General features: G+C 41.9%; 1 protein-coding gene across 1 annotated transcript in view; it reads right to left on the bottom strand.

Moving 5' to 3' along the window:
• The window catches only part of BAZ1B (bromodomain adjacent to zinc finger domain 1B), a 2,173,382-nt gene that overhangs the window by 398,002 nt on the left and 1,761,581 nt on the right, over nt 1–13,799 (bottom strand). Inside the window, exon 16 of the mRNA XM_044054836.1 lies at nt 1,138–1,256. Coding sequence (XP_043910771.1) covers nt 1,138–1,256 — 119 coding nt within the window. The remainder of the gene's footprint in view (nt 1–1,137; nt 1,257–13,799) is intronic.

Here is a 13,799-nt window from a genome sequence, read left to right as displayed (position 1 = left end):
TTTCTTTGCAGGCCTAACCGGTGTCTGGGTGTTGGCTGGCCTTGAAGGAATATAAGGAATGGCAGAAGCCAGCTCCGAAGCGCCCATCACAGAAGCTGGTTCCCCCCTGGCTTCTGAACCAGGCGTCAGGATATCCTCCCCGGACGTGTCATCTGTTCTGGAATTTGCAGTCTCCTGGTAGGTACCTGCTTTATCAGATGTGTCGGATGCCGGTTCCTTGGCCAAGCTAATGGTGGCTACAGGTTGGGAATCAGCAGAGGGAGGTGAAGTGGATGGCCTTATGGGCTTGGCCCTCTTCCTAGGTGGTTCAGATGGGTGTCGGTAGCGGCTTCCATTCCAAGGGCGATCTCCCCAAGACTAAGGCTTTCAAGGTATAGGTCGAGGGCCTGAAGTCTGCGACAAAGGGTCTTGTGGACGAACGACTTACAAATGACTCAGCTTTTATAATAGTGATCCCTACCCAAAATAAGAGAGACACTGGTCGTGGATGTCTGCGGGGAATCTGGCAACCACAATTGCACTTGCTCTTACCGGACATTAACAGACTATATCAATTAAAAAATGACTGAAAAAAATCCCCAATGGGGTACTTATCTAAATGTTAAGCTTATTAGATGTCTGCGAATAGAAGGAACACCTGGTGTACAGCTGGCGGCTGAAAGGTTCTGAGGACTGGTGCGCACAGACATCACTTTTATGGCCCACGTACCAGTCTACACATCAGATGTCCGACATACCAACAGGGACTGAAAATGCTTTGGATACCTGGCCGAACAAGCTGATGAAAAGAAGGGTAAATCCACTAGTGAATACTGCAACACTGGAATAGGACGACATCAAGCCGTACTGGATTTAGTATGTCGTCAGTTAAGCAAACCAGAAAACTGTTCACATGGCGCACACACAACATTCCTTCACGTTTGTAGTAAGTAGGATTTAAATAGCAAACAGAGCAAGTATGTACATACCTGCTTTAAAGAAATGAACTGAAGTTTAAGCTGTGACTGTTAAAGAAGGTTGGTGTGTGGCTCAAAAAAAATGTAATCAGTTTCTGTATTATCTCCCAAAAGCAGACTAAGAAAAACATTCCTTTCAAAACAGGCAAACTAATGCAAACAAATTTCTAATGCTACTTACATCTAATACCAGTAAAATCATCATCCTCCTCCTCTTCCTCCTCATCATATTCCTCTTCATCTTCCGAATCTTCCTCTGAATCTTCATCATCCTCCTCTACAGATTCCTCTGCATAATTTCTACAAACAAAGCCATTACAATGCTTTCTGTCAATATTAATAGCTACTGAAAAACCAAAGTCTGAAAAAAAAAAAAAGATATGCATAGAAAGGGCCAAAAATCTTAGAAACCTGTAATATATATTTTTAAATGCCCTTCTGAAGGGGAGACAAAGGAATCTTTTTCTGAAAAGTATGGAAAAAAGTACAGTTATAAGCATACTCAATCACAGATTTGAGTTGAGATAAATGCTGCTGCATGAAAGTATGAACAAGGGAAACATGTCACAGGCAGACAATCAGAAGGAACTGGAAGACGAGTTCGGTGCTTGAAGCTGGATATCAGCAGGGCATATGGTAAAAGGTCAATGTGTGGGGCACTTTGTAAAGTAGCATTGCTAGCTGGCTCTTGTATGCATCTGGCATGTGTGTGTATCAAAATGTAGACCGAACCAAATACACGCAAGGAGACAGGGTGCACACATTAAACCATAATGTGGAATCCAAAACAAGATATCCAGCAGCGGGAGAAGTTGCAATTAAATCTTAAAATATATTTATTAGGGCAAACCCAAAAAATCCATAAGCAGCAAACCGGTTTCGACTGAGTAATAGCCTTCTTCAGTGCATTAATGTGAATAGACAATTCCACATGCTTATATAAAAAAAAAAGTCAGAAGAATTGATTACAATCATCCATTAATTAATTAAGCAAATTAGCTTAACAATTCAGGCCAGGACTGAATAGTGCACCTAACCTGATGATCCATCCTGACTCTGATTTAAAATAGAATGCCATCCTGATTTACATGTCTTGTTACATTCAATTTTGTCAATAATAGTAAATGGAAACACAAAACTGCCAAGTTCACAAGTATGTTTATATAGTGCATTGGATAACCTATGGTTCTTAATACCACTTGGATGTTCACTAATTCTAAATCTTAAAGGTCTTGATGTTTACCCTACGTAAAACGCAGAGCAAAAACAGGTAGCTAAATAGATTACCCAATCACCACTACAATTCTCAAAACATTTGATTTCATATACTCTAGATGTGTTTTGACTAGTGAACTCTCTTGTTTTAACTATATGTTTACAAGCATGGCAATAACCACAAGCTATACAGCCTGACAGTTTATCTCCAAAGTGGTTTGTTGTTTGGTCGGCTCAGTATAATGTTTATAGTATGTAAAATGTGACTAAATGGCTCTACCTGTCTGATATGAAAATAAACGGGGTCTAAGACAATTACTTAGTTTTTCATGGGCCATTAGAATATCCCAATGATTATTAATAATGTCTCTAACCCAATTTGTGTTGCATCCAAAGGTAGTTACTAACCTGATGGGCTGTGAGGTTTGTTTTTTGGAAATGGTTTGGTCTCTATATTGCAATAACTGACTTCTGTCCTGTTGGTCAACAGAATTTCGTGCCTGATTTGAAGATTCTGCCTGATAGCCTCTGTTGAGAAATCTTTGGGTAAGATCATATTGGCAGGGCCCATGAGACTGTTCGGAGGAACAAATCTACTTAATGCGTAGATATTGAGATTTGGGAATGTTTCGGATGATGTGATTCGGGTAATGGCTAGAGGCATGCAGTAAGGTGTTATACTGTGGAAACTTTCTGTATACCTGTGTTTCAAGTGTGTGATCAGTCTGTCTAGTAATGGAGACATCCAAAAAGGTGATATGATGTTCAATATTAAGTGTAAATTGGATCCCCCATTTGTTTTAGTTGAGATATTTTATGAACAACTTGGCATAGAGCACATCACTCTGCCACACCACCAACAGCCGTCCAGACAGCATCTCCAAATATCTATCTCATCCAAGAATATATTATGATTGTCATCATATATCAGTTGTTCCTCCAAATAACCCATGAAAAGGTCGGCATAAATGGGGGCAAAGGATGCTCCCATCGCTGTACCTTGGACCTGCCAGTAACACCCCCCCCATTAAAATAGAAAACATTTTTGGACAACACATGTTCCGTCAAACTAATAATGTACACATTTTTACATAGTCACCAGTACAAACACATTCTAACAGCCATAAAACAGGAACAGTTCTTTGTATAGTCCCTGATACGCAATTCCTACTACTGGTGACTATATAAAAATACGACTCCTTGTTTATGGTTGCTTGAATGCACTTGGACTATTCTATTCAAGCTATTGGGGACTTCGCTATATGTCTTTTGTTATTGGCATCAATAAGCCTTTTTTGGATCGCCATTTCAATATAATTATTTAAAACTATATGTGTTAAGCAATGTGCATGCTTGAGTTTATGCTTTATTACATCATTATGTGATCTTATTGGTTCTTAAGACAATATTGATTGTTGCTGACATTAATACTCTATATATTTTTACAGGCATTCAAACAGAGGATGGTTTTGGGGCCCATGGTGGACAGCGATCAACACATTTGCAGATAAGCAGGTTTATGTGACTTTTTCAATAGTATTTTTTTAGATTTTTTTGGTGACATACGTGCTTGTTGGGGTGATGCTACATTGAGTTGATGACTCAGTTTATCATATTGTGGTTCACCAGGGTGCAAATTGCCTTTCATATTAAATGGCAATTGCGCATAACTTTTACAGTAAATGCGGACAATATAGACACTCACTAGGACTTGAATATTCCATTATATGTTTCAATCTCAAACCAAATATTTATTTTGGGTGCTTAATTTTTGGCTCTTTAAATACAGAACATATAAGGTTTTCCATAGCTAGATTCAGGCCTTTGCGTTAATTATTTATCTTAGAAGTATATTTTTTTGTTTAACCGTCATTGGCGAATAATTATCTGGTTTCGCTCAAATATAACATCTTGGGAATATTTAAGCACTTTGAACATAGCGTGATACCTGTGATACTATGATACTATATCATACAAATACTGGCTATATTTATATACGAGACACCTTTTTATCCACAATTGGGGCACATTTATTGGTTATTGGTGGGGATGGAGACGAAAGGTCAGTCCTCTATTCCAAAGCAGTGTACCTCTGCACTGAGTGTGACAATCTGTTTTTACAGATTAATTATTCCATTTTTTAGGCCTCAAGGGTGTTGGATAGGCAGCAGAGATGACTGTTGGCCATCCTTTACTGTTGGTCAAATATCTAGATAGATCAACCTATACAAGGTATTAATTTATTCAGATAGTTTACCTTGGAGCTCTATATTAACAGGTAATAAATATATATTATTGGGTGGCAGAGACGAAGGTCGGTCATCCGTACACAACTTATTGTTGTGGTTCAAGTTGGGCAAAGATACTGATAGACCATCCATAATCTCTTCTGATGGTATTAGTCTACCAATTACTGTTTACCATTGTGTGGCTCAGGATGTGGTCCTTTAATCACGCCTGATCTCTAGGAGGGAACCTTATACATGTATTTTACTTAGTTATATTTTTAACAATATATATTTTTTTCTTTTTTGGTTTGGCCATTGAAACAATTTTCAGAGTGGTGTGATATATTTATACCAATTGATTTTCTATATACTATTGGTTACATTACAATGATTTAAAAGCTATGTTTTAGGGCATCTGGCTATTTACTTATTGATTAGGAATACGCTTAGATATGGATCTAACCAAGTTATTGGAAGGACTCTCAGCAGACCGTGATAATTTAGAAATCTTTGGTTTAGCACAACCCAATTCAACAAACTCCAATCTAAGAAGGGAGGATCCGGACAGCCTTTGTGGTATCCTACTTCAGAAAATAAGAAAAAATATGAGGACACTCAAGTCCAATATATGGCATCTTAAATTATTCAAAGCTTATAAACTACAGGATATCACACCAAGAGGCCTTAGAGTCCGTATTCAACCTTTGGTGAATCACATAAATGACCAACTATCCGAGGACAGGACCCAAGCACAACATAAAGCATCCATGCTTTTTGTTGATGCCCTAAGTGCATATTATGAAAGAACAATCAATCAATGCATACCAGAGGTTACTGACAATTGTGAGGAAGTTAAGGTCTATGAGGCAGAGCCTTTTTTTTAGTAAGCATGTGAATAATTTGGCTAAAGATTCATCACTATTAGAGGAACAACTGATTAAGAAAAACACACAAACATTTCAGAGAGATACCATGGATTATAAGGGAAAGCCTTTTGTGACCCAAAAAAAATGACGTTTTTATGGTTCTGGTCCCAAGGTAAGCAATAGGAAGAAAAGACCACAATCTATATTAAGAAATAAAGAACAAGGCTATAGTGGGACATCAGGGGATAAACTCATCATCTATTACTGATTTAGATTCTTTATCCACCCAAGATTCTCCAGCGGCCAAGAGGAAACCAATAGGATACTCAAAAGACCTACTGATTTTCGATTTGGGAAATCTAGCTTTATGCCTCCCATGGACAAACATGTCAAAGTGTTCAAGGAGTGTGTGTGTGTGGGGGGGGGGGGGGGGTTACTGGCAGGTCCAAGGTACAGCGATGGGAGCATCCTTTGCCCCATCTATGCCGACCTTTTCATGGGTTACTTGGAGGAACAACTGATGTATGACAATCATAATATATTCTTGGATGAAATAGATATTTGGAGACGCTATCTGGATGACTGCTGGGTGGTGTGGCGCAGTGATGTTCTCTATGCCAAGGAGTTCATAGAATACCTCAATGAAAACAAATGGGGGATCCAATTTACACTTAATATTGAGTATCATATCATCACCTTTTTGGATGTCTCCATTACTAGACAGACGGATCACACACGAAATACAGGTATACAGAAAGTTTCCACAGTATAACACCTTAATGCATGCCTCTAGCCATCACCCGCACCACATCATCCGAAACATTCCCAAATCTCAATATCTACGCATTAAGCGGATTTGTTCCTCCGAACAATCTCATGGGCCCTGCCAAAATGATCTTACCCAAAGATTTCTCAACAGAGGCTATCAGGCAGAATCTTTGAATCAGGCACAATGTTTTGTTGACCAACAGGACAGACATCAGTTATTGCAATATAGGGACCAAACCATTTCCAAACAAGCAGCCTCACAACCCATTGGATTAGTAACTACCTTTGGATGCAACACAAATTGGTTTAGAGACATTATTAATAATCATTGGGATATTCTAAATGCCCATGAAAAACTAAGTAATTGTCTTAGACCTCATTGTTTATTTTCATATCGGACAGGTAGAACCATTAACTCACATTTTACACACTATAAACATCATACTGAGCCAACCAAACAACAAACCACTTTGTTTGGAGATAAACTGTCAGGCTGTACAGCTTGTGGTTATTGCCATGCTTGTAAACATATAGTTAAAACAAGAGAGTTCACTAGTCAAAACACATCTAGAGGTTATGAAATCAAATGTTTTGTGAATTGTAGTAATGATTGGGTAATTTAGCTACCTGTTTTTACTCTGCATTTTACGTAGGGTAAACATCAAGACCTTCCAGATTTAGAATTAGTGAACTTCTAAGTGATACTAAAGAACCATAGGTTATCCAATGCACTATATAAACATACTTTGAAACACAAAACTGCTAAGTTCACATTTACTATTATTGACAAAATTGAATGTAACAAGACATGTAAATCAGGATGGCATTCTATTTTAAATCAAAAAGAGTCGGGATGGATCATCGGGTTAGGTGCACTATTCAGTCCTGGCCTGAATGAGTTAAGTTAATTTGCTTAATTACTTAATTAATGGATGATTGTAATCAATTCTTCTGACCTTTTTTTCTTATATAAGCATGTGGAATTGTCTATTCACATTAATGCACTGAAGAAGGCTATTTCTCAGCCGAAACCGGTTTGCTGCTTATGGATTTTTTTGAGTTTTTCCTAATAAATATATTTTAAGATTTAATTGCAACTTCTCCTGCTGCTGGATATCTTGTTTTGGATTCTACTTGTGTGCATCACCCACAAGTCTGCTTCTTAGATTTGCGAAGCAACTACAAAAATACGAGCCATCCTCAGAGCCATGCTGACATGTAAATGACAGTGCTTACCCAAAAGGTAAAGAACTCTCCTCTTAAAACAGTGAGCAAACAGAGTATGGAGGAGGGGAAGCCTTTAATGCAGCAGCGAATTTACTCCAACATAGAACAGTTGTGTAAAATCTTACCATAACCATAGATGTCCTTCTCTTCCATGTTGCAGTATTCTTAGTGTGGGATTCCCCACCTCAGGTGACCTGAATGTCCGCTCTTATACAAAAGCTTAAGCCTGGTTGCTGTAGGTGTGTGGGACATCACACGTAGGGCCATAAACCAGGGACCTTAAATGTGATGTCTGCACGCACAGACCTCAGAACTTGAAGGCCAGTCAGACAGTCCCAAAGAGAGTAACAAGTGACATCAGCCAAAAGTGTCAAGTGTCATATGCTGGCTAGTCTGCTCTTGGTGAAAGGTGTAGCTTCCTATTGCCTAAGAGTCATGTCCATAGTCCAAACTAAATACAGGGGGTTGGAGGGAGGGAAGGAATACTGCAACATGGAAGAGAAGGACATCTATGATTATGGCAAGATTTTACACAGCAATTCTATGTCCTTCTATTCCTATGTTGCAGTATTCTTAGTGTGGGAGAGTATCACAGCTTAATTAGAGGGAAGGGTGGAGGCAGAAGTGGAAGATTCCAGATATCCCTGAAGGATTGCTCTAGCAAATCCTGCCCTGGCTCTCAAGACATGGTCCAATTTGTAGTGTTTGGTGAAGGTGTGAATTGCGGACCAGGTGTCTGCTTCCAGAATGGATGCTGTGTCCATCCCTTTGAGGAAGGCTTTGGAAGTAGCCATACCTCTGGTGGAGTGAGCTCTCACCGCTTGGGTAAGTGCTTGCCATGGTGCGAGTAGCAGAAGGAAATGGATTTTCTGATCCAATATGAAATAGTTTGTTTGGAGACTGCCTTGCCCAGAGCCCTGGGTTGGAAGGAGACGAATAGTTGGTTAGATTTTCTGAAGGACTTGGTTTTGTCTAGGTAGAATCTAAGTTGCCTGTGTACATCCAGGGAATGGAGAATCCTCTCACTATTGTTAGTTGGAGAGGGGAAGAAGGTAGGAAGATGAATGGATTGATTTAAGGACAGTTTGTTGACCACTTTACGCATGAAGCAAGGGTTAGTGCGTAGGGTTCCCCCCTATCCTTGTGAAAGGTAGTGTAGGGAGGCAGGCCATGAGGGCCTGTAAAGTACAGTTTTGTACCTACCATAAATGTAGATGTCCGAACTGGATAGCATCTGCAGTCATAACAACTGGGTTGTCCTGTCGTCAGGCAGCCCTTCGGTCGGCCGGATTCCAAAGTCCGGGTCCGGCTTCGGCTGATGTCGCACTTCACCCGACGTCATCTCTGCTGGTCTTCGGGTATAAAGGCATCAGCCGACGCCATTTTCCTCAGTGTTTCTTGCCCCAGATGCCAGTTGCCCTCTTGGAAGGCTAAATTTTGGGTAAATGCCAATGTTTCCAAAAAGATATAAGGCAAACACAAAAAATAAGCATGTATGTACATATATACAAACAAATACACCATAAGAGATTCCCCCCACCAGCTAGCTATTAGGAGGGTAAATACCCTAGGAGTACCATAGAGGGGAAGGAGGGAGGGTAATCCTGACTGCAGATGCTATCCAGTTCGGACATCTACATTTATGGTAGGTACAAAACTGTACTATGTCCTTCATGGATGCATCTGCAGTCATAACAACTGGGTAGAATACCATAGCCAACTAGGGGAGGAGGAAGAATAGATTATGGTGTGGTTAGGATCCCTTGCAGTACAGCAGTGGCAAACCCTGCTCGGGATCTGGAATACAGAGGTAAATTATAATGCTTGGCAAATGTATGCACGGAGGTCCAAGTAGCCGCCTCAATAATGTCCTTGGTTGCCACTCCTCGTAAGAAGGCTATGGTAGTGGCTGTTGCCCTTGTAGAATGAGGCCTTATGTTCTGTGGAATTGGTTTTCCATGGAAGGAGTAACAGAATCGTATGCAATTTCCTATCCATTTGGAGATTGTCTGTTTGGAAATAGCTTTTCCTTCCCTTCCTGTTGCATAGGCTACAAAAAGCTGGTCAGTTTTTCTGTTACTTTTTGTTCTGTCCAGGTAGTAGCGTAACTGTCTATGTACATCCAAGGTATGCAGCATTCTTTCCCCTCTGTTTTGTGGGTTGGGGAAGAAGGTAGGTAGGTGGATTGCCTGGTTTAAAGACACTCTGGATACCACCTTAGGCATAAATGTAGGATTAGCTCTCATGGACACTATCTTGGTGGAAGATTAGGAAGGGCTGTACTGCCATTAGGGCCTGAAGTTCAGAAACCCTCCTTGCTGAGGTTATTGCCAGTAGGAAAGCAGTTTTCCACGATAGATGCTGTAGGTCTGCTGTTGCTGCTGGTTCAAAAGGTGCGAGTGTCAACTTTTCTAGCACAAAGTTCAAATCCCAAGCTGGCAATGGTGGTTTCCTAGGAGGTTTTACATTCTTGATCCCTCTGAGGAACTGCCTGAGTAAAGGATGTGAAAAGACAGGTGGATCAAAGCTGTATTCTGCTGAAATAGCTGATGCATGTATCTTGATGGAGGAATAGGACAGGCCTGTATGTAGAAGCTCTGCCAAATACTCCAGAATGTTAGCAATATCTATATTCGACACATCTTTTCCTCTTTCAGCACTCCAAATGACAAACCTTTTCCATTTTCCTGCATAGTTCCTTCTTGTTGAAGGTCTGCGGGCTTCAAGGATAATGTCTTTAACCCTTTGGGAAAGTTCTGTATTAGTTGCTGCTATGTGATGTTCCATGCAGTCAGTTGCAACGTTTTTAGGTTTGGATGCATGATGCTGTAGTTGTTCTGAGTTAACATCAAGGGCATCAGGGGTATTGACCACATTTTGTCCCGAGACATGCTCCTCAGCAATGGGTACCAGTGTTGTCTTGGCCAGTTTGGAGCTATCAGGGTTATCCTTGGACGTTCCTCCTTGATTTTTAGTAATACCCTGTGTATCAAGGAAAGAGGTGGGAATGCATAAGCTGTCAGACCTTTCCAGCTGAAGGAGAGCGAATCCACTTTCCATGCAAGTGGGTGGAATGTCCTTGTGCAGAATTTTTTGAGCTGGTGATTGACAGGGGAAGCGAATAGATCTATCTGTGGCATTCCCCATTTCTTTGAGATGGTCTTGAAGATGTCCGGGTGTAGCATCCATTCGTGAGCATCCGAGGTGATTCTGCTTAACATGTCTGCTAGAGTATTCTCCTTTCCCGGTACAAATATTGCCTGTAACTGGATGTTGTAGCCGAGTGCCAGGTTCCAAAGGTCCAAAGTCATTCTGCATAGGGGGTATGAATGAGTGCCTCCCTGTTTGTTGATGTACCACATGACTGTGGTGTTGTCTGTCCTTATCATCAAATGGCCTTCTTTGAGAAATGGTCTGAAGTTTTGGATTGCCAGTTTCACTGCCAGCATTTCTTTTAGGTTGATGTGCAGGTGAAGCTGGTCCTGCGTCCACAATCCTTGTATGCATCTGTCCATCATGTGAGCCCCCCATCCTAGGTCTGAGGCGTCTGTTGTGATGGTTTGGCTTGCTTGATAGTTGTGAAAGGGTAGGCCTGGGTTTGACTGGCATGCTTGAGCCCACCATAGGAACTCCTGTTTTAGGCATGGGATTAGTGGAATTTCTGCTTCTAGGCTGTGCCTGTGTTGGGACCATAAATTCTTTAGGTACCACTGCAGTTTTCTCATATGTAGTCTGGCATGTGGAACCAAGATTATGCATGATGCCATGAAGCCCAAGGCCTGCAGAACTTTTCTTGCTGTTAGCTTGTTCTGTCTTGTTAGTGCCAAGAAGTAAAGAGGGAGTTCTTTTGTTTTTCTGCAGTTAGGAATGCCATTTGTTTTACTGTGTCCAATTCCGCCCAAGAATGTCCTTGTTTGGGATGGTATCAGCCTTGACTTTTGTAAATTGACTGTGTATCCCAGTGCTTGTAGCAAGTAAATGACCCTTTGTAAATCTGTTGTCAGCTTGCTTTTGTTGTCCCCTTGTAGCAGGCAGTCGTCCAGGTATGGATAAATTTGGATTCCCTGTAGTCTGCAGTGGGCAATTACTGATGCCAGGCATTTTGTGAATACTCTGGGCGCAGTAGATAAGCCAAAGGGCAATGCTGAGAAATGATAGTGCTCTGATCCTGCAAGAAATCTGAGGTATCTTCTGCAAATTGGTCGAATGGGGACGTGCAGGTATGCCTCCTTGAGATCTAGAGTTACCAGCCAACACTCCTTGCCCAGCATGGGAAGAAGTTGCTGTAGGGTCAGCATTTTGAATTTTGGGACAATGATGTATGTATTTAGGGTGGACAGGTCGAGAATAGGTCTCCAACTTTTTTCCTTTCTTGGAACTAGGAATAGTCTGGAGTAGAATCCTTTGCCTTGTTCTGTCATAGGTACTCTTTCCACAGCTCTCATCTTTGTTAATTGCATTATCTGCTGTAGAGCTTCTGTTTTTTGATTTGGAGACAGGTTTGGGAGAAAGGAGCCTCTGGCTGGTCTGTAATATCTGAGTCATCCGCAGAATCATCAGAGGACACAGGCTCGGGGGGCTCTGCTCTAGGTCTCTTTTCTGGGGGCTGAGAGGCCCTGTCTGGGTGAGATTGAGATCCCCTAATTAAGGATATTAAATCGTCTGCCAGAGTAAGCATTTGTGAACTGGAAGTGGGCCTGGTTGAGGGGGGTTTAACAGGCACTGATTTAGTAGACTTGGCTGCTTTAGCCCTGGCAAAAGGCCTTAATGGACATGGCTGCAGGAGGCCTAGCAGCACCACGTGCTGGGGTAGAGACATCCAAAGGGATGGTGTCTGATAAGTCACTAGTAACCACTGATGTAGGTAAAATTTCTGAGGCCGATTCAAGTAAGGTAGCAGGAACCTCAGTAGTAGTCATTGATTCAGCTGTACTTTGATCAGTTTTCTCTGTTTCGGACGAAACCAAGACACTCGCGGTTTGCTTAACCATGGTTTCGGCCGAAACCGCGGACCGCGAGTGTCGGTCTTTTTCTTTGCGTTTTTTAACAATTTGGGTAGTCTGAGGATCCGACGGCATAATGTACGCAAAATCTGAGCCGAAAAACTGTTCAGCAAACTCCGACCGACGCCTAAGCGTTAAATCGGTTGAATGAAGCACAGGCCGAACAGGCTGCTACGTCGTGGTTTGGGCCTAAACAAGGCAAACAGTAAGAGTGGAAATCTTTATGAGGTATTTGTTTCCCACAAGTTAAACAGTTATTGACTTTTTCTGACATCGGCTGAGGCAAGAAAGAGTCCCCAACGGGTACTTAGCTTTTAGAAGTCTTCGAAGTAGTATTCGGTAGTAGTAATCTCTGGATCTGACCGACCGGCACTTGCGAACAGCTTCTGCTTGGGGCGCCACGCGGCAAGAAAGACTGAGGAAAATGGCGTCGGCTGATGCCTTTATACCCGAAGACCAGCAGAGATGACGTCGGGTGAAGTGCGACATCAGCCGAAGCCGGACCCGGACTTTGGAATCCGGCCGACCGAAGGGCTGCCTGACGACAGGACAACCCAGTTGTTATGACTGCAGATGCATCCATGAAGGACATCTCTGATACACTCCTAGCAGAAGTAATGACCATCAGCAGTACAGTCTTCCATGTACACATTTAAAGGTTTATAGGTATGTACTAGTCTAGCTGCCCATGTGGACTATTTTAAGCCTAGCCGATTTCCCTTAGTGAGAATCAATCTCTGTACTTCTTGTCTGGGAGGTAAACAAACATCATGCCAACCCCCAACCCTAGATGGCTCAAAGGGGGCCAGTGTTAGTTTTTGTAGAACAAAGTTGAGGACCCAGGGTGGTGAGATGGGTTTTCTAGGTGTTCTGATGTGTAAGACTCCCTTCAAGAAAAGTTTTATATCCAGCCTGGAAAGCAAAGGGGAATCTAGAGGAAGGCAAGATGAAACAGCTGAAAGATGGACTTTCACTGAAGAGTAGGAAAGGCCATCCTTAATGAATTCACACACATACGCAAGGACTACAGATGGGTCTGCCTGGCCAGGTTCCCTTGTCCTTATGAAGACACCATTTGGAGAATCTCTCCCATTTTGATAAATATGATTTCCTAGTAGAAGGTTTCCTGGCCTCCCTCAGGACTTTAAGTACATCTTTTGAGTAGTGGTGTCTGAAAGGGATTAGAAATGCATCACCCAGAGTGTTAGGCCTAACATCTGTTGGTGAGGGTGAAAGTACAGTTTTGTACCTACCATAAATGTAGATGTCCGAACTGGATAGCATCTGCAGTCATAACAAATGGGTTGTCCTGTTGTCAGGCAGCCCTTCGGTCGGCCGGATTCCAAAGTCTGGGTCCGGCTGATGTCGCACTTCACCCGACGTCATCTCTGCTGGTCTTCGGGTATAAAGGCATCAGCCGACGCCATTTTCCTCAGTGTTTCTTGCCCCAGATGCCAGTTGCCCTCTTGGAAGGCTAAAATTTGGATAAATGCCAATGTATGCAGACAAGGTAGAAGGCAAATACAAAAAATAAGC

The sequence above is a fragment of the Protopterus annectens genome, chromosome 13.part0 (assembly GCF_019279795.1).
Source record: "Protopterus annectens isolate FY-2018-M chromosome 13.part0, PAN1.0, whole genome shotgun sequence".
Lineage (NCBI taxonomy): Eukaryota > Metazoa > Chordata > Ceratodontiformes > Protopteridae > Protopterus > Protopterus annectens.
Note: the sequence above shows the minus strand (reverse complement) of the source record. Positions and strands in the feature narration are given on the sequence as shown.